Below are 26,681 nucleotides of genomic sequence, written 5' to 3' on the forward strand. Positions count from 1 at the left end.
CCCACCCACACCCACCCACCGAACCACCCACCCACCCCCACGACTTCCTGATTCATACGAGGATCCAAACTTTACACAGAACCTCTTTTATTTAATCAAACTCTCGTGTTTTCATGTTTCCTCAGTAATGAGTCGTTCCACCTGAACACACCGGCTGTGATACGACTTAAAAGGACCTGAACGCATCATAGTGCAATCCAATAACACATCACAGTTTACACACACTGTGTACCTGAACACACCTTTAAACACATCACACATTTTATGAAAAGGAGCTAATTTTACTACTTTTGTCATTGCACCTAAATGCACCACAATGCACTTTGTTGTCCCTGAACGCGTCACAGCGTTAAATGCAAAAAGAAAAATTCAGTCTAACAAACAACTGGGATCTCAAACTCCTGCGGTCCATCCACTTCCTGTACTTGAACACATCATAAAGCACATTGTCATGCTCTACTACATCTGGCATTTACCTGAACACACCTTAAATACACCTGTGATGCCCCTGAACACACGGTGCTGCACCTTTAATCCAAAGGGAATCGATACGATAACATCACCCTATGTACGATCAGTAATTCCAAAAATCTCATCATGATAATTTGACCTCTTCAGTCTGTTGGTTCATTTAAAGCTGCATTATAACATAAACTAGATCCTGAGCAACGAGTCTTGAGCACTTGAACACAACGTTTCTGAATTGTCTTTATTAAACAAAATGACTTAATCTGATACCACCCACTGTACCTGAACACACCACCATGTTTCTTCTTATTGATCCTCAACACTGTTTTTGTGTGTTTTTTGTGTGTGTTTGTGTGTTTTTGTGTGTATGTTGTGTGTGTTTGTGTGTTTTTGTGTGTGTTTGTGTGCAGGACCATCACAGGAGCTCGTATCACCTCTTTGCCCGGTTCAGTGTGTGAACAACTTCCAAAGCTGCAGCTGCTGTGAGTCCATCCACTTTCACACACAGCTATGCTAACGCTAACTCGGCTAGCTGTTGTCAGCGGTCATGTGACCCGGCTCGTTTAGGTCCGATCCGTCCATTGAGAGCGTCTCTGCAGCCTCATGTCTGGCTTTAGTCTCTGTGGTGCATTCAGTGTGTTTTGGAAATCTCACCGCCCCTCCTCTTTGTCTCTCTCTCTCTGCAGTGATCTGTCCTTTAATCAGATCCAGACTCTTCCCAGCTTCTCCGGCTGTGAGAGTATCCAGAAGATGTGAGTTTTGTTTCGTTACGCTTTGAGCTCAGGTGCAACTCTTTTTCTTTTTAAAGTTTATCTAATCCTCAATAAAGTGCAGCCAGCTGTTCGTTGTGGGACTAATTAGCGCCGTCGTCTATTTCTGATCAGCGCTGTAAAACAGACTGATGATGATGTAATGGAAATACTATGGACATCCTGAACGTTTATTCTGTTGTTTTGGTGAAGTGAGGTTCTCAGTTGGCGACGGGGCCTTTAGAGGTTTGGATAAAAGGGTCAGTGAAGGCATCACGGCTCCTGAGGATAGAAGTAAATGTGTGTTTTTCAGAGATCTGCACCATAACGAGGTGGAGGAACTGGAGGAGAACACCTTCGCCGGCCTCATGTCGCTACGCTCGCTGTAAGCAAACACACAGAAACAGAAACACCCTGATTAATCTGTGATTGCGTCTGTAAGTATTTCCAAATGGAAACTCTTCTAGGTGGTCCTCCCATTGATCAGACAGGTATGATGCCATAGTCTGGCACAACGGACGCATGGAAGCGGCACAAGATGTTTCGCCCACGTTCACACCTTAAGTCTGGAGCCTCTGACTGATAATGGGTCATTAAAGAACCATTCGTTGGATCAAACACTTTCCCTGTGCCAGAGTTTTAGAACTGAAGAAACCCAACAAGTCCAGTTCCCCTTGTTTCAGCTTGTTGGATAATTCTGTCGTAAGACTATTACAGTCCTTCCTCTTATCCCGGGATTAGAAACAAAGAGCGACTGTTACACCAGGATCCACGGTGCTTTCACTGTGATCCGAACAAACGGGCCTCGCTGAGATCGGGTCGGGCACCGCGAGGTCGCTGCCGGATTAAAAAGTCGTTACATGAGACCTGGAACAGAAACAAATAAATGTGATTCGATTGAATCAGGAACAAAACAGACTGAAACAAGATGATGTTTGAAACAAGATAACAAGTACAGTCAGTACCCAACCATAGGCTGTATATAAATATGGACGCCACGTCTCCACTTCCTCTCATTGGTCAAACTGATGCTATTTTTCCCGAGGACACGGGCGGCGCCATCTTGTGAGTTTGGAACCAGAGTCTGATCAGTACGGTCCGAGGGCGGAACCCTGATGTTGATGCCCCGCCCACACTTTAACTGTTTCAGTTTGGCCCAAGCCCCGCCCACTAACACGAAGAAGAGGCGGAGCTTATGACCTATACTGCAGCCTCCATCCACCAGGGGGAGCTCTACTAGCTTTAGCTTCACTTTAGAGGAGCAGTTCCTCCGTCCATCTTAATTTACAGTCTATGTTCCCAATAAAGAGACTCCAGACCAACCTTAATACATATTTGGTGCCTGAGGGAAGTTTGGTTTTATTTCACTGATAAATATTTTTAATTCAATGTCTGATTTTCTTGTTTTGTAGAGATTTGTCGTGGAACAGATTGTCGTCAGTGAAGCTGAACTCGTTCTCGGCTCTTCCTGCTCTCACCAAACTGTGAGTTTGTCTGAAACTTTGTCAAAGACAGAAGTCAGAAATGTGTGGTAGTGACAAAACAAAGCTGTTGTGTTCATTCATAGACGCCATGTTTAAACATGTTTGTATCTATTAAGAAAGATTCTGACACATGTTCGTAGCTAAGCAACAGATTTATTGACTACTTCTCAATACTTGTTTGTTTCAGTCTGAGTCAGCTGTCAATGTTTATGTAAATCTTCCCGGAGAAGGAACAAACTGATGGAAAGCAGCACTTCAGTGCTAGCCATTTGCTTCTCCATTAGCATTAACATAAGCATTTCTGTTAGCATTGTCTATATGTGCCTGTCAATGCGTAATACTCCTTCCTAACTACATGTACACATGCCTATATATTCTTTTATATAACTGCCGTTTTGTACTGTTGTGTAATGTGTGAACACATATTTATATTTATAACCACACCCACTTTCTGACTTGAACACTGCCTGGTTTGTTGTAATATAGCTTTTTATATAATTTTTGATATTCTTATATTCTATTCTTTAGTCCACCCATATGTTCTCTGTCTGTGATGCTGAACGTCTCTGCTGCTGTAAACGACAATTTCCCCACTGTGGGGCGAATAAAGGCAAATCTTATCTTATCTTATCTTATCTTATCTTATCTTATCTTATCTTATCTTATAGCATCTCCTTTAATGTTTCCATTAGCTTCGCCATTAGCATCAGTAGTTGTTGGGGAGTCTTTAAGATTAATTGCAGCCCAATTTTCAGTCAAACAACCTGAGATCTGTCAAATGAGGCTCAAAGTTTTGGATAACCTCATAGTTTCTGGGGACATAATGACCCAACAGCTCATTTTTGCCCCTGGGTCCATTCCTGATGCTACACCCGCCGTGCTGATCAACCAGAGGCTGTGGTGCTGTGGTTGTAGACATTTAAAAAGCTAAACGTTCTCTATCCGTCTCCACAGGGACCTGTCGTCCAATCAGCTGTCGTCGCTGCCTCTGATTGGTCTGCAGAGCTTAACTCACCTGCGTCTGGCGGGAAACGATCAGCTGATGGAGTTAATTCCCCGAGAAGACCTTCCCCGAGTCAGGTGAGTCCAACATGGAGCAGATTCATCCTCCACATCACAGCAGCGACGCAAACAGCTGACGTGACTGAACAAAGGGTTTGAATTCCAATCACTTTACGGCTGATTTACTCCTGACATGTTTACAGTGACTCAAACACCTCGGCTCAGATCCCCGTCCCAACAGCTGATTTATTTTAAAGGTGTTCGTGATGTTTGTGTTCAGGGTGATGGAGCTTCCTTACGCCTTCCAGTGCTGCGCCTTCGTCTCCTGTGAGCGAGGAGGAGGAGGAGGAGGAGGAGGAGGAGGTTCGTCCTGGGAGAGAGAGGAGGCGTCAGACTCAACAGGGGGAGACGCCGCTGTCCTCTCTGGTGGACAAGGTGAAGGAGGACTTCAAATTAATATCCAAGTCTTCTAGATTAGAGAGTAGTAACGATCTGATTCTGAACTCATCCATCAACCCCTGGACCAGACCTGGACGAGACCTGGACTAGACCTGGACCAGACCTGGACCAGACCTGGACTAGACCTGGACTAGACCTGGACCAGACCTGGTCTAGATCTGGACTAGACCTGGACTAGACCTGGACCAGACCTGGTCTAGGCCTGGACTTGACCTGGACCAGACCTGGACCAGACCTGGACCCAGAGTTTCTAGAAACACCACAGAGCTCACATGTTCTCCAAAGGTTCTAGTGAAACAGAACCAGGTCCACTCTCCATCTGGACATTAGGATCAAACCAAAGAACCCAAAGTTCCTCCACGTTGGGTTTTTACCTCTTAAAGTGAATCTGGCTCCAAAATGCTACTGTTTCACTACAGGAGGCAACGTTCACACAATTCAACCTTTGGACATTTTATTTCTCCTTCGTATAATCAAATTTGTGATTAGTCCACACAGAAAGTCCAGTTGCCTTTTTTTTTTTTTTTTTGGATTAACCTGCCTAAAGCTAACAACACAGTTGAGCTTCAACTTTTTTTCCAACGGTCCAATGAGGCGCTGAACTCAATTATAAAAGTTAGCGTCAAGTTTGAGCAACACTCCAGTGGCGACTGATCAGCTGTGTAGCTGTGGTGACACATATAACGAAGGCTGAAGGAACTTTTTAGTTCCTTAGAAGTTTTTTTCTGTATCTGAATCAAACAGAAATCGATGAGAAAACACCAACACTGAGCAGCTATTTTGAGAGAAAACACTTGAACAATGTACCTCAACTAATCACCATTAAACTAAGATGTGGTTGGTGCCGATGGAGGACGACTCCGTGACTCACGCCTCTGTTTGTGGTTTTATTAGTAGCAGTAACGATGCATCACACATTTTCTGTGTGGATTAATCTCAAATTTAAATTTCCATGTGAGTCATTTTCTTTCCCTCTTTGTACTTTTAGATATATTTCTGTTTCTTATAAATCCGTCATGCATTCAGATTCAAATAGAAGTGGTTACTCGCCAGATCCACTCGCTCAGATGAAAACTTATTGCTTATTTCCCGTGACAAGCAGCCGTGATTCATCTTATCTGAATGCAGGAATATTTATCTCGCAGAAGTAAATCAGTTATTTTCAGTCTGCTCCACCTTTTCTTGACTCACGTTCATCAGCTTCGCACGAACAGATGATGGTTTCTCCAACAAATGTAAAAGAAAATAAAAATGTATTTCAGAGTTGGGACTGATGCTGATCTCACTTTTCCTCTGCAGTTGATCAGGACTGGGAGGATTTTCTGATGGAGTTTGAAGATGAACCCAAACCTCAGCACTCTGTCCACTGCAGCCCGGCACCAGGTACGAGTTGTAGATGCAGGCCTCCACACACAAGGGGGCGCTGTAGATCATGTGTATCATCATTTTTTATTTATCTTTGCACTAATAAATCTGCACCGCCTTTTTTTGCACAAACCACCACGTCGCTGTCGTGTCAAATACATTCTATCATCTCAGCAACAACGAATTTTATCACTTTTAATCACCACAGAACGTCTTTGTATTTCTATTTTTTGTGAAGCTATTTTTGTATATTTTCCTGTTAAAGTCGTCATTGTCTCTTATTCTCATCAAATTCCCATACGTGGAATAAATAAACAGTGTCAACGTTACTATAGAAATAATTGTTTGTTGTTGAGTTTAAATGCATCATATTAGTTTCCATGCTAAATGCTAAAGCTAACAGCTAACTAACTGTGCTGCAGGACCGTTTCGTCCCTGCCTTCATCTTCTCGGCAGCTGGACGATCCGTGGAGGGGTGTGGCTCATCGCAGCGATCTCATTGGTCAGCAACAGCCTCGTCGTCCTGTCCGTCTTCTTTTCTCCAGCCTCCTCGGTCACGCCCCCCAAGCTCCTGATTGGCCTGCTCGCCCTGGTGAACGGCCTCATGGGAGTGTGGAGTGGTTGGTTGGCCGCGGTGGACGCATGGACCTTTGGAAGCTTCTGGAGGTATGAGATGAAAACAGTTGAATCTGAACCTGAATGGGGACAAGGTGGTTTTTGGGGACGTAGCTGCAACAAAGAAAATTCTTGAGAACTCACTGGAAAATGATGCAGAACTAAAAATAGTCAGTCATTCTGGAACGCCGTCCACCATTTTGGTTCCTACCACCAGAGTTGTTGATGATAGCACATAGAAGAAGACCTAGCTCCATCCATAGACAAGACTTTAGTCACTAGGAAATAAATAAGAGGGTTGGAACTTCCAGTTAGCTTAGCTTAGCATTAAGCATGGTGTTTGGAAATTTTTAAAATACACCTAACAACACCCACAACCAGTTTACCCAAAAAATGTACTGTTTGTTTAACGCGTTGTGTTATATTCCTGTTTCTGGATTAACTCATTAATTAAACTTATTAAGAGGTTTGTGTTGCGTTCAGGTACGGTGCAAAGTGGGAGACCAGCTTCCTGTGTCGACTCAGCGGTTTCCTGTGCGTGTTTGCGTCACAGACCAGTCTCTTCCTTTTGACCGTCGCGGCTCTGGAGCGATGCCTCGCTGCTACCTCCCCCACCACCTCCCCCATCTCCACCTCCACCATCACCTCCACCACCTTCGGACGCTCAAATAAACCTGAGAGGAACAGCGGTGAGGAAGCATCCACAGGTTTAAACATAACTGCAGTGAATACAGACAAAAAAATCTAATGAGTTATTTGTTTATTTCATTGCAACAATACTATTTTATAGCATCAATGCTAATTAGCATCCACAGCCCCTAGGCAACATAGAACTGGACAATAGATCCCAATAAGGGAAAACGTAAAAGCATTTATTTGAGGAAGCCCTTATTGAAGAAAGTCAGACGTTAGAGTTGGGGCAGGTCCATGTACCACCTTGTACATCAAACAAGCAAATTTAAATTTTTTTAAATTCTCGAAGCTCAATAAATTTTTTGAAATGCTACAAAATTTCCAATCGATTCACCAATAAACCAGGATAGTTTATTGTTAATAATTTATCGTGATGTTTTCTCCAGGTCGCTCCATGTCGCAGCCCTCCGTCCGTCTGTCCGTCGGTCTCTGCTTCCTCCTGGGCTTCGCCGTCACGCTGCCCCCTCTGGTGGCCGGACACAGTACTACCTCCCTCTGTCTGCCGCTGCCTTCCTCCTCCTCCTCCTCCTCCCTGGCCTTCTCCGTCTCCCTGGTGCTCTTCGACTCGCTTTGCTTCCTCCTCATGACTCTCGCCTACACTCGCCTCTATTGTCGCGCCAGCAAGGCTCCGCCCACCTCGGAGGAGGAGGCGGCATTGACTCGACACGTGGCCTGGCTTCTGTTCTCCGACTGCCTCCTCTTCCTCCCCGTTGCCTTCCTCTCCTTCTCCGCCCTGCTGAGACTCCCCTCCACCAGCGCCGCCGGCCCGGAGGCGGCGAAGGGGGTGCTGCTCCTCGTGGCGCCGTTACCGGCCTGCATCAACCCGCTGTTATACCTGCTTTTCAACCCGCTTGCAAGGGAGGAGCTAGCAACGCTCGCCAAGCGAACCTGTGGGGGCGTGGCCATCCCAAAACTCCACAGCAGAGGAGGAGGAGGAGGAGGAGGAGGAGGAAGCACGCTGGATTCAGCGTACGATGAGGACGCAGAGAAGCAGTCGTGTGACTCAACGCAGGCGCTCGTGGTCGTCGGAGGCGTTAAAGAAGACGAAGAAGAGGCAGCGGGGCGAGGAAGGGCGCGACATTCGGTGGCGTTTGTTGCTCCACGTCGCTAAACTCGCAAACCAAGAGTTTCAAATTCTGACCTGACAAAACCATTTCAGTTTATCCCGTAGACGGTAGAAAAAAATGGACGCCACGACAGCTCCTATGACTTATACTGCAGCCAGCCACCAGGGGGAGCTCCACAGGCTTAACCCTTTTAACGTGTTAGAAAGATGCCGACGTATTTTGTGTTAGCGACACAAATTGACGTAGTCCATCCCAAAATTGTCAAAAAATAATGTTCATCCAGTTTTTGTTTTTCAGCTCATATCTAACATTTATATCCATGTAAACACTGAATTAAATGTTATTTTTTGGCTCGGCAGACCTTTAGCAGACCATCTAAAAAAAATTGTAAATTGAGCCACATTTGATCCACGGAGCTCCCTAAGACGTTTTTCTATGATCGATGGGTTCACCAATATTCCTGGAAGGTTCGTATTTCAAGTATTTTACCTTGTAACCGAGTCAAATTTGATGCTAACACAACATAAGGGTTAACAGGAACTGTCATGGCGCCATGTTTTCTACAGTCTACGAACATAAGACGGACTGATGAGACTCTGAGGCAGCAAATGTAGCAGAAAGGAAGTGAAAGGAAGTAAAACCACAGGACAACATGTACTCGTTTACCTTTTTCCGCGCCTCCTTTCATCTTTAATTATCAAATCTCAATCCTGACCCCGAGGACAAACACAAAGTCAGCACGAAGAGGGGCTGTAAATTCACCAGCTTTTATTTTGAAATACAACAGAATTTACAGCCCCGTGTTTCCAAATGTTCGACCAAACGCCAGCGGCGACGACTCGTGTTTCTGCGAGTGTGTGTGAAATCTGCAGCGTCTGTGTGATTTTTATCACAGAGTCGACCTCGACACTGAAAACGGGAATCAAGACACACAAAAATAAATACAAATAAAAAAAATAAAAACAGCTGTAGCTCATGTTCACCAGCTGGGAAATATAAAAACTGGTCGTAATATTCATAATATCTCCAAAGAAACCACAGGTCAGAGCAGCTGTACAGAATTAAACGGACCACATGTGTGACTGTGTGTGTTCAGTAAATGTGTTTGTACATATTGTTGTAAATACAGGCTACTGTGACAATCCTAGTGTTTTCCTTTTGTTTAGTCTTTGCTGTTTGTAATGTTTTGAAGAGTTGTACAGATATTATATTCTATATTTTACACTTGGTGTCATTTTACAAGAACACATCTAATTGACTCATCACTGCCCCCTTGAGGTTGGATGATGAAAAACAACAACCTGTATTTGCCTTTTGAAGGAGAGTGTATTTCCTCATGTGGCCACAAGGGGTCATCATGACCAGAAGCTTAGGTCTGTGTTCACTTCAGGGACACTCGCTTTGCCGGTTCATTAGGTACACTAGAGAATGTATTCTGATATAAGAGTCCTGCTCTGAATCTAAACTACAGGACGGTTCTGGTTTTGTGTTTGTATCGTAGTCTGAGTCTTTCTGAAGTCCAGATATTAACTGTCCCCGTAATCCTGCGTAGAATCACACGCATGCGTCCGGATCATCTTCACCAGTTCATTCTATGATGTTTATTTAGTACAGACGGACGTAATGACAAAATGTGACATAAATGTAAATCTGCAGAGAAAACTATGAAATGGAGTGCTAAATGCTACGCTAAGTGCACGCTAACATGCTAACATCATTGCATTTCTGTTGGTTGGATACAAGGAGGTTACAGTCACATGTACAAATAATAGATGGCCACTTTATTAGGTACAGGTCCTACTCTAAATCCAGTCTACATGAAGGTTCTGGTATTTTCTAGTTCTATTGACTTGTAGCTTGTTTCTAAAATATATATCATCTCCCCCGAACCAACTCCGTCCTCCACAATCACACAACCACCGTCCAGGTGAATCACCACCTTTCAGACTCGGCTTTATTTAGACAGAAAGACGTGGTGCTGCTGTACCTAATGAACTGGACAGGGAGCTGGAGACGAAGACCAGATGTCTGGGTTGGAAATCGGGACCAACATCTGCCGGGAATGAGCCTCAAACGTCCTCTGGAGGATTAGTTTTTAATGTTTTCAACACTCTCTGTGTTTGGTGTTAAATTTGATGATTTCTCTGTGTTGCACGAAGGAAAAACTCACAATCTGCAATAAGCTTCGACACAAATCTTTTTTTTTTTCTCCATGAGCGAAGACGTGAGACGTCGTTAAAAGCTGAAGCTGATGTTTTTCTTTTTTTTGATGTTCAATGTGTGAATTTGTGTTTAGAAAACCAAATGTCCTGAGTTTTTATTTCAGGTTAAATTTCTTAAAAACAACAAAAAAAGAAGAGTTCAGAACTAAAATAGTTGTTACTTCAGAAATGAATTCTGTTCCTGTAAAATATGTGAGTGTTTTTAGTTTGTGGCGTAAATAAAGAAACAGTTTGACTGAAACGTGTCCGAGTTCTGTTACTTCATCTCTGAACAGTTAAAAACTGATGAACTTCATTTATCTTTATTAGAAAATCAAACTAGTTCAACATGTTTTTAAGCAACAATAAACACCTCCTCCTCTTCTCCTCCTCTTCTCCTCCTCTTCATTCATCCCGTCCACAGAACTCAGCGTGAAGTTTATTAGTGTCGTTTCAGATCAAATACGAAGAAGAAAATGAAGAAGACGAAGGAGATGGAGGCAAAGGAGGAGGAGAGGAAGAAAATGAATGAGGAGGTGTAGAAGGAGGAAGAGGAGGAGATTTGAAATTGAGTGGTAACATTTTATTTTACGGCCTCATTAAGTTTCAAAGAGTTTGATTCTCTGAATCTGTTTCTAATGACGAGAGGCTGAGAGCGACTTCCTGCTAAAGCTTTTATTCTGAAGGGTTCCAGAGGAGCAGGAGAGAGGAGGAGGAGGAGGAGGAGGAGGAGGAGGATGTAAGCGTGACCTTTGACCTCTGCTCCTCCTCTCTCCTCATTAATCAGTGAGGTTTAGCTCAGGATTCAGTCTTCTTCTTCATCTTCTTCTTCTTCTTCTTCTTCTTCGTCGTCGTCGGTATCAGCTGATGTGGACCGATGAGTCGTCTACTGAGCGCGCTCAGAACACTGATCTGTGGTTAATGAAGTTAAATGTGTAAAACAATTGCACAATTACCCACAACAACACAAACATCTCAGTCATCGTCCTGACGACAAGTATCCCTCCTCCTCCTCCTCCTCCTGTTCTTCCTCTTCCTCCTCCTGTTCTTCCTCTTCCTCCTCCTCTTCCTCCGCTTCCTCCTTCTCCTCCTCCTCCTTCTCCTCCTCCTGAACCTCGGTCTCCTGAGGTCAGAGGTCAGTCATGAAGCCGATTGTGTTCCTGCAGCACCTCCTCCTGGATAAAAGGAGGTGCTGTGGATGGAAGGAGGGAAACTGAAGCTTTACTGCCCCCTGATGGAGAGAAGAGGGAACTACATGATGAACTCTTCTTCGCCTCCTCCTCATTATTCTCCACCTCCCTCTTCTCCTCCTCTTCTCCTCTTTTTCTTCCGATCATTCTTCTTCTCCTCTTTTTGCTAATTTCTTAATTTCTCCATTTCACATTCTCCATTTCTTCTCCTTCTTCATTTTCTTATTCATCTTCCTTCTTCTACTTCTCCTTCTTCTTATCCACCTCCTTTCATCTCCTCCTCCTCCTCCTCCTCCTCCAGACAGGAGTCAACATCCCGACTCCTCTCTGCAGCACCTCCTGGTTTCTAGACAGTTTATTTGCAGCTTTTTCAGCTTCAAAAACTGTGAAATTAAATTCAGATGAATAGTTTTTAACTCTGCTGCTCTTTTATTTTCCTGACCTTCATTTTAATATTTATCCAGGACAGACGTTGTGTGTTTTTTTTTTCCTGACTAGTTTATGGCTTCTCGTCTGCGTCAGGTGTGTGAACGTCTTTCACCTTTTCCTGTTCAAAGCTCAAAGTCCATCTGAGGGACGAAGACGATCAGACGCCACAGACAACAACAGCAGCAAGAAAGACAGAATTCCTCCCAGCACGAAGAGACACGTCAGTAAATACGACCGCAGAAGAAGAAGAAGAAGAAGAAGAAGAAGAAGAATATCGGACACATTCAGAGGACAGACAGAGGATCTAAATCCTGAATCACTCATGGATTGTACCTGAGGCCGAGCTGGTCAGATCAAGTCAGGGATCACCGACTGACTGGCGGCCATCTTGGAGAAGCTCCCAGGTATGTTTGTACTGAAGCAGGTTCTGTTTAAAGAGGAAAATATCACAAAAAGCAAACAAAAAAAAAAAACAACAAAAAACAGTAATAATTCAGCTGTAATGTCAAGAAAAAACTCATTTTTATTTTCAAAGTACGACTCAGTGAAAGAAAAGCCGCTAAAAGCTGATCAATAAATAGTCAAACAATCATAAACGGTTACAAATGAGTCCTCAAATGTTTCCTCTTGCAGTAATGTTCTTCTCTACGTTGAATTTACGTTAATATAAAAGACAACAGAACTTTAATTTATCATATAAATCACTATGAACATTATTTTTTTCGCACTTTAGGTGCAATTAAATCTCTACGTGGCATTTATACAGAACAATAGAGAATCCAGGAGGAGGTCGGGATCGATGAAGGGCGGATAAAGAGTTCAGTTCTTACAACAGTTACTGAAGTCAAATTCAGGCTATACAGGCTGTGTGTGTGTGTGTGTGTGTGTGTGTGTGTGTGTGTGTGTGTGTGTGTTTTCTGAGTAAATCTTAATGTTATTTTGTCCAATGTAAGTGACACTTTAAAAGCTTTAGCAGTAGTTATCTTGCTACAGTTTTATAGAGTGTGTTTTTAATCAAATGCTGCTTATTTTCTTTCAACTATTCAGACTTGATTTTTTTTTTTTGTAGTTAAAACAAGATTCAATAAATAATTCATCCTGAGTAGAAGGAGTTAAATTGTTTGCAGACAATGAGCTGATGTATAACTAAAATATTTTTCTTTTCACAGTTTCCTAACTTGTTCTTTAATTTCATTGTAATCAGATTTAAAATCTTGTTTTTCCCTCAAATATGTTTCAAAAATACATATATAGTTTGTTTTATAACATTCTAGAAAGTAAAAACAAGTGAAAGATGTTTTATTTGCTGAAGTTTAAGAGGTTAAACTTCACTCTGAATGGGGCGTGTTTTAACTGAATGACTTCCCTCCGGAGAGATTCCAGACAAACTTTACGGTCCGGCTGCAGATATTTAGGTCAGAACACTTGTTTTTAAGTCTAAACTATAACGAAAGGACATGTCCAGCTATTTATTTTCCCAAACAATTGATCAATAGTCAATAATTACCTGGCAGATAATGAAAATGGTGGCTGGCGTTTCTATCTCGCTCCAGACTTTCTGTGTTAATTATTAGTAACTGATGAGTTAACACGGAAAAAGAAACATGGACATGGTTTGATAAAGACATCTGAGCTCACAAAAAAGCACAAAAGCTGATTGCTGTGAAATACTTGGAAATTTCAAACCTTAAGAGTGTTATTGTAGAGCACAAGGAGACTTTTTGCAAAAATTTTTTGAATGTTCCTGTGTTAAATCCAGATGAATGAATCTCCCATATCTGGTTCCTGGTCCTTAAACTAATGTAAACATGTATTTTTGACATTAGAACATCATCAACATCATCACATTAGAAACATTAGGACACTTGTTCTTCTTCATGGTTCCTAATAAACCAGTTCAGAGGGGGACCTTGTAGACCACATTAGACCCTGATTAGACCTGACAACATTTCCTTGATCTTCTCTGATTGGCTCAATGAAAACCACATGACAATAAACCTCACTGAGAGGAACCAGGACACCACGTTACCACATATGGTTCCTGGTCTGAGGAGGGTTAACCTGAGGATTTTTTTTATTATTATTATTTATGTTCTCCAGACAGCCCCATCCCCTCTGATTCCTCCTTGCTGGGCAGCATGGAGCCTGGAGCCGACCGGCTGCCCGTCCAGGTCCTGGGAGAGAACGAGGCTCTGCAGCAGTTCTTCAGCGGTGAGACAATTAAAGCTCTTCATCCGGAAAGTTTTCTGATGACACGGCTTGTCCATCAGGTGGTTCCAGTGGTTCCTGGAGAAGATGTACTATATAGGTGCATGAGTAGTGTTCATTGAAAGGGTTCTTGGGAATTTGAGAAGATTCAAATGAGTTCCATGGTCCTCACAGAAGGTTTATTGGAAATAAAAGTGACCAGTTTGTCATCAAGGAGACAGGAAGGAAACCATCCTTAAGCTGTCGTTGGTCAAGAGAAGGTCTCAGGGATCCTTAGAGGGGTTTTTATGGTCCTTCAGTGTCTCTTGAAGCGAATGTAATTAGTTCCAAGGAGGTTCCAAGGTTCTTGAAGAGGTAAAGTTGTTCTTCAAATGCTTCCGGTGGTTCCTGGAGAAGATATAGAGGTGCTTGAAGTTGTGGTCCTTTAATGGGTTCTTGTAGGTTTAGAGAAGGTTAAGAAGAGTTTCATGGTCCTTGAAGAGGGTTTTCAAAGAAATTAAAGTGACCAACTCGTCCTCAAAGAGATGAAAATGTCTTTCCAGGATCCTCAAAAATGACCCAGTGTCTCTTTCAAGTGTTCCTATAGTTTTTGAGAAGGTACTGGAACTAGTAAGAGTGAACCTTGAGGGAGATCATTTTGTCCTTCAGCTGTAGTTTGTCATGAGCAGGTCCCAAAGATCCTTAGGGATGTTCTTATGGTCCTGGAGAAGGTTTGGAGGTGGTTTATAAGGACCTATCTTTTTGAAGTTTTGAGCTAATATTAACTAAACTGCAAAGTCTCTGTTAAAACATGGGACTTGACCTCCTGGTTGAAGGCTTGTGACAAACCACATTCATAATAATGAATTAAATCATGTTGTACACAGGTCAGGATGTTGCCGTGGATACGAGCATCCTGGAGCAATATCTGAGCAACGACATGGACCCCAGCAGCTTGTAAGATGATTTCCAGAAAAACTGCATTCATGACTCAAACTTTAGAACTCCTTTTCATTCATTTGCACCTTTGATTCACCTCAGACAAAGACATAACTAATGGATTTTAGCAAAATAATATAATTTTAATGCAGTTTTTGTTTAGCTTAGTTAGAAAATGAAACCATTTCAAAAAGACTTACGATATTGTTTTAATAGTTTTTGGCCGATTTAAATCATCTTATTCATATCCATGTGTGAATTTATATATAGTTTTGGTAATAAGTAAAACTAATTTTTCATGGTCTTAGGTAAGTTATGTATTTAAGTAAAGTCTTAAATTATCTGAAATTATCATCTTAAATTATTAAAAATAATAAATTCTTTGTTTATTAAGATAAAATATTAACATTAAAGTCTTCAAACATTTCTAGTATGTTGGTGAAGTAGTAAGAGTAGTAACAGGAGCTTGTGAAATCTACAATTTTTACATAACATACTCTACATAAAAACATCACTGACCCAGTTGGTTATCAGCTCAGTGATGGAAATACACTAAAATACTCCGTTAAAAATTAAAATCTACTCATAACGTGTTTTTATTATTATTATTTTCCAGCATGCTCCCTGAGTCTCCTCCTGATTCGAGCTCTGAGGCCTGTTCACCTGCACAGATACCAGGTACCATCCATAACCTCGGAACTACTCCTGAAAAAGACAGACCTGTTGTTGCCACGTTTTAGTTTTCTGCACTCTAGATGTGGCTGATGGAAATGAATCAGTCAGTACAGATATCCAAACCTAATGATGCTCTTTTCTAATTGGCAGACTTCCACTATGAGTCGTCCTATTGGTCCAACCAACAGAACAACCAGCAACTTTATCAACCGGCGACCCAACTCGGCGCCTCCTCGTCCTGTCACTTTAAGGACCGAGTCTCCACCCCCACCCATCCCAACCTGCTGAGCCACAACCAGCATCATCACCATTTGAGCCTCACTAACACTTATATTAAGTCTGGGACTCCACCTGCACCACCTATCCCACCCCTCCACCTGCCCCAAAACTCACACTACTCACCTGAAAACCAACAACACCTGAGTCCCCAGAGCTGCTCGCAGGTTTACACCCCACCCACCCCTCCTTCTCCGCCTTTACCTCACTCCAAAAGCTACAGCACATCAAGCGTTGGCATGATCCCAGATATATCGACGGCCACTTCAACCTGTCTGCAGGAATCCATGACCTCGCTACACAGCTGGTAAGCTAACACGTGTCACTATGAATGTTGTCAGAGATGTCAATGAACTCATTCAGCAACACTGGACCCAGAGTTTTCTAGAAACACAGCTCACACGTTTTCCAAAGGTTCTAGTAAAACAGAACCAGGTCCACTCTCCATTTGCACATTTGGATCAAACAAAGAACCCAAAGTTCCTCCACGTTGGATTTTTACATCTTGAAAGTGAATCTGGCTCCATAATACGACTGATTCCATTACAGGAGGCAACGAACGCACAATTCAACCTTTGGACATTTTATTTAGCCTAGAGATCATCTCATTCAACGATGACTGCACATTATAAAATCCATAAAAATACTGATATGTGCATTTAACTCCCCATGGAAACAAGTCACGAAGGCGTGTTACACATTGTTGTAAAAGTCTGGTTCCATACAAGATGGTTCTACTATGTTTATTAAAGCTAAAATAGCAATAACATGGAAGCAAAGAATCATATAGGAAGTTGAGGCACATGCAAGATTCAAATTCTTTCAGGCAAGTCACGGTGCGGTTCATAGTTGATGGAAAAACATTTGTACAGGCTCAAAATGGCCACAAAAGGTAACGCAAACAATATCAGTTGCTTTTGTGGTCAGTTTGGGAGTTGATGAAATATCAAGATATGAATCAGCATGTTTCCTCTGTCAGCTGTGGCTCTGTTGTGATTTGTATGAATGGAAAGAGGAGATTCTGTAGTTTTAGATGAGACAGAGAAAACAAAACTGAAAAAAAGTAGAATATAGGTGAAAATAATCCTACAAAGACAAAGTTTAGTGGACCTAAAGTTGAACCATGTGGAACACCAGTACAATGAGCAGCAGAAGGCAAGACAGAACCGTCAGCACGACGGCCGACATCTTAATATGATTGAGTCCAAGGTCCAATAGAGACAAAATAGACTTGTCTTTAGTGTATGATATAAACAATGGTTTATGTAACCATCATAATTTTAACTGAGGCTTCATTACAAAACTCATCCTAGTGGATTTTGACTCTTGTCTTGTCCTGCTGCAGCTCCCCGGAGAGTAAAAAAAGGAGGATGTCGAAGTCTGAAGAACCATTGTCAGGAGTCGATGGTTACTGCTCTGTGGCTGATGGGACTCATGGCGGCAGTATAGGGAATTGTGTTGGTGTTGGTGGACTGGGATCCTTCCAGCTGTTGACCTGGGAACAGTACAGGCCAGAACAATGGAGCACTTTGTACGGCAGCAGCTTCCAGACACTGTGAGTACAGGACCTGCTGAATAAATGGCTTTGATTTTAGTCATTTGTTGGATGGACTAACAAGTTTCACTTTAAACGGGGATTAATTTTGTGTTTCAGGTCTCCTCCCGCCTACCATGTCGATACAGATAAAGGCTTCAACTATTCTACCCCTGACGAGGCCTTTGTTTGTCAGAAAAAGAACCACTTTCAGGTGACCATTCACATCGGCATGGCTGCAGAGCCGCAGTACGTCGGGACGCAGAGCGGGCCGAAGGAAGTCGACCACTTCCAGATAAAAGTGTTTGGGATTAAGGTGCGTACAGGATTATTATTATTACCGTGTCTGTAAGGTACATACCACAGACTGCAGAAAAAAATTAACGACATGTCTTCATTTCCTCCCATTGGCCATGCTAATGGCCTAGCACGCAGCCATTAGCATCCTTTAATGCAGTATTCCGATTTGTGACAATCATATGTCTTCCCCTCCTCTTAGCTGGAAACTCCCAACCACTTGGTGACCATCGAACAGTCTCAACCCGACCGCAGCAAGAAGCCCTTCCACCCGGTCAGGTAGGTACGAGTCCCAGCGTGGGACAGGATCCACCAAGAGTCTGAAGTTATGACTTAATGTTACATTAAATTATAATATCAGTACCGATGTGATCTACAACAGTTTGAAGTTAAAAAATAAAAGCAATCGTGTGATATTGGAGGTGTGAAAACTCAACTACATTTGTCTAAGAAATTCACTAGACTATATAGATCCAGAATACTGAAATATGCTGACATAACATATTAAATTACAGAAGTTGAAGCATAAAATGCAATTTCTCAGACAGAAGATACATTGATTCCTTTGTGGGTATGTTAGCTTTAGCTAAGGCTAGCTAACAGTTACTGGTAATGTCATGTTTTGGTTCTTCTAGTAAGGATTTATGTCATATATTACAACATAAGGTTTGTGGCACATTAAAGACTCATGTCTGTTAATTTATGCCGTTACAGAAGGGTAGAGGTATTGTGACCTAGCTATTAAGCTAACAATAGCTTAGCTCAGCATTCTCACCCCGACAAGAAGCACAAAGATGTATTTATTCATCGCAGTCAGTGGTTTGATTTTAAGTGGACATTTATTTCTCTAGAGTCAGTCTGCCGGGGGATAAAATTACCAAGGTGACGCTTGGACGTTTGCACTTCAGCGAGACGACAGCCAACAACATGAGGAAAAAAGGAAAACCAAACCCTGACCAGAGGTACGAGACTGGGAACATGAATGGACACCAGCCAGAGCTATATGCTCATAATGATGAGTGCTTGTGTTTGTGCAGGTATTTTCAAATGGTGGTTGGCCTGTACGCAGCGGTCGGAGATGAAACTTTCCTCCTCACAGCGCTGGTGTCGGAAAGAATAATCGTCAGGGTAAAAATGTTGTTTTATGTCAAAGCAATGAGCAAATTAAAGCTCAGAAGAAAGAAATAAGATCTAAGCATAAAGGTCTACGGTGCAGGAGCTAAACAAAAAATATAAACATAAAATGTACAAAAATTTGCAAACACAGATCTAAAAGGGGGATAAAAAATATGTATATGTTACAAAAAATATAGCCTGTATATACAAAAAATCTGTGTTGATATTTTTGTATAAGAAACAAAAGCAAAACAAAGAAACTCTAATGAATTATATGCTGCAAATGATCGACTGAGGCCTTTCGCAGACATAAGCTATGTCTTCCTCCATCAGGCTTCCAACCCCGGCCAGTTTGAGACCGATGGCGACGCCATGTGGCAGCGTGGGGCGGCGCAGGATGCCGTCGTCCTCCAGGGTCGCGTGGGCATCAACACGGACTCACCTGACGAGGCGTTGGTCGTCTGCGGTAACGCCAAGGTGATGGGCGCCATCATGCAGCCGTCGGACTCCCGCGCCAAGCAGAACATACAGGAGGTGAAGAGACGATGAAATGTTTACAGAAATAAATGATAGAAGAAGCACGAGCCGATACGTTTACAGCATCTGTAAACTACTGGAATTTATTACTCAACTAATGGTTGATGTTAGATTTGTTTGTTTAGGGTTAGAGTTTCAAACACTCCTTCAACTTCTTTCGATTCTTTATCGACAATTGTGTTGTTTATTTGTAAGGTCGACTCTGAGCAGCAGCTGAAGAGGATCACCCAGATGAGGCTAGTCGAGTTTGATTATAAACCAGACTTCGCCTCCACCATGGGAATAGACCAACCCCACCAAACAGGTACCACAATCACCAGAACGTCTGATAAATGTTGTGTTTGAGTCCGTTGGCGTTGACACGTGTGTGGTGGTGTTTCAGGTATAATAGCTCAGGAGGTGAAGGAGCTGCTACCAACCGCAGTGAAGGAGGTCGGCGATGTCATCTTTTCTGACGGAGAGAGGATTCACAACTTCCTTATGGTAGACAAGGTAGGACAAGGTCCATCTGGGTTCAAGGTTCATCCAAGAAACGAATATGAAACAGGAACAACTGGACTTGTTGAGGTTTCTGAAGACGTTTCCTCTTCAGTTCGACTGCTGTGGGATAAATAAAGGCTTGTCTTATCTTAGCTTATCTTATCTTACCTTATCTTATCTTATCTTATCTTAAGTCCAGTTCTCTTGGGTTCAACTCGATTTAGGGGTGGGTGATACCGGGGATTTTGGTATCAATCCGATACCAGGTACATACAGGGCTGATATTGCCGATATAAAAACCGATAGTTGTAATGTAATAATAAATATAAAAATAGCTCCTAGAGGGAAATGTTGGCTCATTCACTTTCCACTGAAGAAATGGGTTTGCATCCCGTGTAATCATCTTCTCTTCCAAATATCGACACATTTCAGTACCAGTATCAGTTCCACCTTTTAACACAGGTGGATGGAGAAGGTGGTGCAGGTAGCACAGACTTGTTGAGAAGCTGCATGAACTCTATGAGAAGAAATTCACTGGACGTGTAGAAGAGGAACTGTAATAAAAGTATCGATCTCATCACGCTAGTATCAATCTGATACGGATACTAGCCTTGGTATCGACATTTAGATCGATACGCCCAACAAAGCTGAAACTGGACTTGTAGAGTTTCTGGAAAATGTTTGTCTCGTATAAAGCAGCACTGATGCCCTCCTCCTCCTCCTCCTCCAGGAGCAGATCTTCATGGAGAACGTGGGGGCGGTGCAGCAGCTGTCGAAGCTCACTGATAATCTGGAGACTCGAATCCAAGAGCTTGAGGGCTGGAACCGCCGACTGGCCAAACTGAAGAGTCTAACGGGAAGCCTGCGCTCCACCGGGTACCTGTTTATCAATTAATCAATTAATTAATCTGTCAACTCAGTCCTTTGTTACTATAGATAATATCTAGTGGTGTCACACCATCAGAAATTTGAATCCGATTAATCTCAGTGTAGTCAAGAAGTTCAACACAACAGTTTTGGATTAATTGCAGTAGCTTCTTGTTGCTAGCTAGCGTTGGACGTTTAAAGATCTTAAATGGACCTGGGAATTTAGAGATCAGTCAGTTTAGACTTTTATTTTTTATTTTTTTCATTTCAATGTCTCATAAAACTGACCACCTTTAGTCTTTCTAGTATTGTCGTGCTGCCCCCTAGAGGCTCGGAGGCTGAAGGGAGCATTTCTGTAAATGTTATTACTCAACAGAATAGAACTGTCTGGCCTGCGGTATGTCAGTTGTGTTGGTTTTATTTTGAATAGCCATGACATATTATTTACATATGGACGCTGTCAGAATCTGCGTTCGTTAATTCTTCAGAAAGGATGATTGAGACAGTTTCAGAAATATACTTGTAAAATCTGTGGTTTTGCATATATACTTTTAGAGATTGGAGAAAATAATTAGGATACTCTACAATATGTATTTATTTATTTGTTTGTTTTTTATGTAAAGTACAACTATTTTCAGTGATTACTCAAATTACAACAAGCTGAGTTTAGACTTTTGTCAGTAGAACAGTCTTAACTTGACATTTAAAAACCTCAGCCATCAAAAATTCATTAAAGTAGTATTGTACGTCCATGTTATCAGCAGTGCCCTGGAAAAGCACTGAATAAATTGTGCGTTGCATAATAGCGACTTGGCCGTGTTATCAGTGAATCAATGTAAATCACAGTTCAAGGACAGTCGGGTTTATGGAAACTACTGTGGGTGTGAATGAGGAGAGTTCAGCGCTGTTCATTGGTCCGTTACTGTAGCCTTCAAAGCTCGTTTATCTTAATTATGGGACTAATCTTGGAATACACTTTTCAAAATAAAAGCTCGAGCTCTGGTGGTTTTTTTTTTCAACAGGAGGTCGAAGAACAACAGCGTAGTGTCGACGCCATCGAGTCCTGACGCCTGTAAGACGCCGAGAGTCCAGATTCAGGAGAAGGATCGTAGTCACATATACAACTACTGTCTGCATCATCGGCTGTTCCAGGCCATTATCGCCGCCCTGCTGGTCGCTATAGCTCTATGGTGAGGCCTTCATGGCACTGTCTGATGTTTTAAATCCATAAAACAACAAATATATCGACCAGAGATTAACTACGGACAATGATGTTGTGTGTGCAGCATGATCTCTTTCACCACCTTGTACCTGCTGAATCTGAAGTCAGAAGACTTTGAGGTTTTTCCCAACAACAGGTAAAAAAAAAAAAAAAAAAAATATTATTTCTAATGTGATCGTCTTGTTAAATCCTATAAATCATCAGATAATAACTTGGTCCACTTAAAGCGGGACTCTTCAGGCTAAGGACCCCAACACTAACTATATATGTTCTATATAAAACTCGGCCTAGAGCTATTTATAAATATACAGTATTATTATCATTCTGCATTCAGTATGAAGCTGTTCAAATAATACACAGGTTCAAATATTAATTTTATATTTAATAGTTGGCTGATGGGAGCTTCTGCCTCCATTTATACAATATGTTGGATTCATGTTAATGTGTATTTAAAGAAATTTAAATTTGTGGGGAATTTCTTTTTTTCTTTTTTTTTTTTTAAATACATAAAAAATGTTTAATCAACCAAAGATTTTGTGGCCCTGCTGCAGTACCTCTGCAGAGCCTCTAGGGGTCGCAGACCCCCTGTTGAAGACCTAGGAGCAAAAGCCTAGTACACTGTAAAAACTCAGCTTTAGACAAAAACAAATAGAAAATACTCAACAAGTAAATATCTTTTTTTGTTGTTGTTGTTGTTGTTGGTTTGTCTCTTAAACTGAGGTTTTATATTGTACTGTTAGCTATTAGCACTATTAGCAGTAGCTTTATTTTTTTTTTATTATAACTGACTTTTTCTTTCTTCCTGTTTAGTAACGGCACCATCATGCCTCTGCAGACCACAGCCTGGACCAGCACAGGTAGCCTCACATCAGACCTCCACTGAGCATGTGCAAACGAGAAAAATGATTGATCCATTTGACAAAAAAAAAAAAAAAAAAAAAAAAAAAAAAAAATCTGCAAATAGAGACGTTACATTCATCTAAAATATCTAACTGGACTCCTCAGACCTCATGACCTCCCTCCATGTCTCCAGAGTCTTTGTGCTGCTCCCTGTCAGATTGGAGCCTTTTTTCCCGGTTGTCCTCCCTGATCAGTGGTTTTCTGTTCAGTCCCTTGAGTTCCCTTCACATTGTCCATGGTGTGAAATGCTCTTCCTTCCACTATTAAACACAGCCCTGAGTTCTACTGCTGCTTTTCTTCCAAACGTTTCTCCATCAATCAGGATTTATTTCTTCCTGGTAGAACATGGTTCTCCACTGTCCTTCCAGTCTGGAATAAAGGTCTTAAGCCAGTTTCAGTAGTCTCTAGATGTTTGTAGACTTTATTTTATTTCCTTTCTGTCCTCCAGTCCTGCCGTCCAGACCACCGGTCCTCTGGCCTCCTGAGGTGGACTTCTGTGACCTGCTCTACTGTAGCCAGGTGTACTGCTGCCCTTCGTCAACAGAGGGCAGCACCAACGCCACCGTCACTGAGTCTCCTGAAACAGAAACCTCAAACATTACAGGTCACTGATTGTTCATATAAGAATAAAACACATGAATTTAAACTAAATGTGGTTTAGTAACATTTGATGTTTTATTCTCAACAGAAAAAAGAAGAGAAGCACTTTATTACTCGTTGAGAAGTGCCCAAGACTGTGAGTCCTCCAACATAAGCCTTTTTATTTTTACTTTTTTATTGTGACTGGCGTTTTATTTTGACCCGTCGCTGCTGAATTAGCATCAGCTACAGTCAAAATGTCTGAAATAAGTTTTCTTAAACGTGCACATTCCTAAAGTCGAACACATCTCTCCAGTTTTAGTGGTTTGTGGTTAAAATGTTAGAAACTTAAAGGAAATTTAATTTGGGAAAAATTTACATTAATAATATCTGTTTATGATGTTAATGATATTTCAACATAAACATGTATTTTATACATTATGTTATATTAACCCTTTGATTTCTACACTAATAAATATGATTAATCACGATTAAATATCCTTCATTTTTAATCTATATTAATATTTCTCAATTTCTAACATTAATTGTAACGACGGCATCGGTTTAAAAGAATCCAGTCACGTTGGTGTTGTTTCAGGATGAAGATGATCTGAATGAAAGGAAACACACTATTTGTTTTCATCTTTTCCAGGGACCAACACAACCATCGAGTCTTTCATAATCAAAGAGAACCAGCAGGTGATCGACAACAAATACTGCATGAGAGACGAATGTGGGTGAGTAAAGAAAAACAGATAAAACGTTTTATTAAATTATACTGTTAATGAGTTTTTCATTTCTTTTACTGTTCAACTTGAGCAAATAAACAATAATAAGTCACGAATGTCGCTGCAGACGTGAGTTGATTTCGGTGTTTTTCGTGTTTGTAGTCCGGGGAGATACGTCTTCAGAGTTCCCATCAGCCAGTTCGTCCCAGTCAACATGAGAATCACGCTGCAGATGAAGTGAGTAACAGAATAACCTCGTTCCTGTGTTCACACATTAATTCATTCATCCATTCATTAATATTTGTCTCCAGCACTGGAGATATGAATTTGAAATCTTGAGAATCTGAAATCTTGATTTGTCCGTAACTAAGCAGCAGCGCCACCATGTGGTCAGTAGAATATTGTATCAGCTGCTGTCTCTGATGGATCTCTACCTACCACTGGACCAGAACCAGAACCACATGGAGACATGATCCAGTCACAATCTCATTAAACCAAAGTTCATCATGTGTTTGTATTTGTATTCAAATAAAATTCAAAATAGATGTAAAAATTAGTTTGAGTTGCACTTTTAATTCAGGATATGTAAGTGTTAAAACAATTATTATATAATTAACCATTATAATAATTCTGGATGTATCGGCAGTAAAATCCAGCTAATAGAGACGCACAAATATTCACTGAGGTCAAATAAGGAAAGGCAGCAAATAATTCTAAAATGTAAAATGTATTTGTTCAAAATAAGTATTTAATTATTTATGTTTCTGAATATTGTGTTCAGGATCTTCTCCCTCCGTCTACTATTGGTGCTGTCAAAGGATTAAAAGATTTAATCAGATTAATCTCAGCGTTGCTGTTGATTAATATCGATTAATCGCGATTAAATATCGTTAATTTATATTTTTGCATTAATTTATATTTTGCATTTTGCATGTGCAAACAGACTCAAATAAGAAGGGAATATTTCCCCATATATCTCCCTGTGATAACGGATTAATCCACGTTAATGTGTTCATTTTGACAGCCTAAGTTTTTATGTCGATGACATTTTTGCGTCTCCTGTTGTTGAAATAATCCACATTTCCTTCATCGGTGTTGATTTGTCTGTGCATAGCTCCACGGAGCTGCTGGTCGTCCACCTGTGCAGTTTTGATGAGTCGGTGTCCTGCTCTGCTCTGTTGGACGTCAACACCGTCACTGAGAACATTTACCCGTTAAACACTCAGGTAAACAGGACTGAATGAATGAAACACTTTATCAGCCTAGAAACTAATTTGTTTTTAAAAACGTCTGTTACAGATTGAACTTTCTGCCATTTGACAGAGGAATAAATGTCTGTAATGTGTCTTGTGTGTGTTGTTGCAGGGGGAACACGAGTGGCCTCTTCACGTGGCTCGTCACTATCGCAGCTCATATCACTTCCGTTCGGCTGTGGCTGTAAGAAACTTCATTCATTCATTTCATATTTCATCAAACACAAACCTTTCTCCAGTTATGGGTCATTTTGAGCGCAGACGAGGACAAACATTTACTTAGTTACTGTCGTATAAAGTTAATTTCATGCAGGAACCAAGAGTTTATTTTCCAGAAGCCTTGATGAGATTAGACTTTTTATTTAGAGGATTAAAAAACTTCAAAGATTAATAAATGAAGCACAAAAATGCCAAGATGCTACAGTTCCTCTAACGTCCACTAGAGGCTTTAAAATGCGTTAACGTTAACATGATTCTATCTCTATAACTAATTTCTTCACTCGTGACAACAACACAGGTGTTAATATTTACAGAAGTCACCAGTTTATTGTTAATGATTCATTACTTTCCAGAGCATATTTATCATGACAATATAATAAATACGTGTTTTTCCCTGTCGTCCTACAGGGTCAAGGAGACTGCAGTACTGACCACCACTATGCGGGGGCGCTGTTCACAGATTACTACTTCCACTTCTACAGACGCTGCAAAAAGTCGTAGCCAAACATTCAAATTGACATTTTGTATATTTTTCTGTCCCTACACTAAGACGACAGTCAGAGGAATCAGAGACGACTGTCGTCACTTCTTCTATAATATTATTATTATTTTTTATTTTATTTAGATCAGATCCGTAATATTGTGCTATTTAATGTGTTTTACGTTTTATTTCTTTTCTGCTTCGTTAGGCTTCACACAGACTATGGTGCGATTAAACTCAGTATATGTCCCATAATTCACTAAAACAACAGGAATAATTACCAGGAGTCCGACATGAGACTTTAAAATCACTCAGATGATCCAAAAGAAAAACGTTTCTTCTGTTCAGAATAATTAATTCTTTCCCTCGTTTTTGTGTGTTTGTGTAATATTACCTCATTATGCTAAAAAAAACTCTAAAAGTAACGTCACAGACACATTATATCTGTGACCAGCCAATTGTGGGGAATTTAATCCTAAAACGTTTTGTTTTTTTATAAATTATGAAATTTGGAATATATGAAAAAAAAACTGTTGTTAAAGATGAAATTTAAAAATAAAACGAGTGTCAAGTTACTTATAAAAACAAACACTGATGTAGTTTGAGTCATTTCTGAACGTTAAGATGTTAAAATTTATATTTTTTTTTCTAAGAACAAAACTGACTGAT

At 41.1% G+C, this 26,681-nt stretch overlaps 2 protein-coding genes across 2 annotated transcripts in view; both read left to right on the plus strand.

Annotated features, from left to right (window-relative positions):
* The window catches only part of LOC125000442 (leucine-rich repeat-containing G-protein coupled receptor 5-like), a 32,043-nt gene extending 21,678 nt beyond the window's left edge, over window positions 1-10,365 (plus strand). The window contains exons 11-20 of the mRNA XM_047575995.1: window positions 879-950; window positions 1,155-1,220; window positions 1,531-1,602; window positions 2,630-2,701; window positions 3,656-3,781; window positions 3,984-4,138; window positions 5,462-5,545; window positions 5,950-6,193; window positions 6,626-6,831; window positions 7,222-10,365. Coding sequence (XP_047431951.1) covers window positions 879-950; window positions 1,155-1,220; window positions 1,531-1,602; window positions 2,630-2,701; window positions 3,656-3,781; window positions 3,984-4,138; window positions 5,462-5,545; window positions 5,950-6,193; window positions 6,626-6,831; window positions 7,222-7,946 — 1,822 coding nt within the window. The 3' untranslated portion in view covers window positions 7,947-10,365. The remainder of the gene's footprint in view (window positions 1-878; window positions 951-1,154; window positions 1,221-1,530; window positions 1,603-2,629; window positions 2,702-3,655; window positions 3,782-3,983; window positions 4,139-5,461; window positions 5,546-5,949; window positions 6,194-6,625; window positions 6,832-7,221) is intronic.
* Window positions 10,366-11,862: 1,497 nt separating this feature from the next.
* On the plus strand, window positions 11,863-26,603 carry LOC124999738 (myelin regulatory factor-like protein). The gene is made up of 24 exons (XM_047574739.1): window positions 11,863-12,126; window positions 13,823-13,933; window positions 14,797-14,866; window positions 15,465-15,526; window positions 15,674-16,106; window positions 17,145-17,354; window positions 17,454-17,649; window positions 17,833-17,909; window positions 18,482-18,592; window positions 18,668-18,758; window positions 19,080-19,280; window positions 19,479-19,587; window positions 19,666-19,775; window positions 20,494-20,639; window positions 21,653-21,820; window positions 21,917-21,988; window positions 22,663-22,709; window positions 23,201-23,356; window positions 23,441-23,488; window positions 23,984-24,068; window positions 24,222-24,296; window positions 25,174-25,285; window positions 25,425-25,496; window positions 25,940-26,603. Exons 2-24 carry the CDS (start codon window positions 13,861-13,863, stop codon window positions 26,030-26,032), a joined length of 2,817 nt encoding a protein of 938 aa, XP_047430695.1. The 5' UTR covers window positions 11,863-12,126; window positions 13,823-13,860; the 3' UTR covers window positions 26,033-26,603.
* Window positions 26,604-26,681: the final 78 nt, after the last annotated feature.

The sequence above is a fragment of the Mugil cephalus genome, chromosome 22 (assembly GCF_022458985.1).
Source record: "Mugil cephalus isolate CIBA_MC_2020 chromosome 22, CIBA_Mcephalus_1.1, whole genome shotgun sequence".
Taxonomy (NCBI): Eukaryota; Metazoa; Chordata; class Actinopteri; order Mugiliformes; family Mugilidae; genus Mugil; species Mugil cephalus.

Bases quoted from the DNA above. Each gene is read 5' to 3' on its own strand.
- LOC124999738 (XM_047574739.1), top strand. From the start codon at position 13,861: ATGGAGCCTGGAGCCGACCGGCTGCCCGTCCAGGTCCTGGGAGAGAAC. The intron at 14,867-15,464 runs GTAAGATGATTT...ATTATTTTCCAG, and splicing joins GACATGGACCCCAGCAGCTT to CATGCTCCCTGAGTCTCCTC. The intron at 18,593-18,667 runs GTACGAGACTGG...GTGTTTGTGCAG, and splicing joins AAACCAAACCCTGACCAGAG to GTATTTTCAAATGGTGGTTG.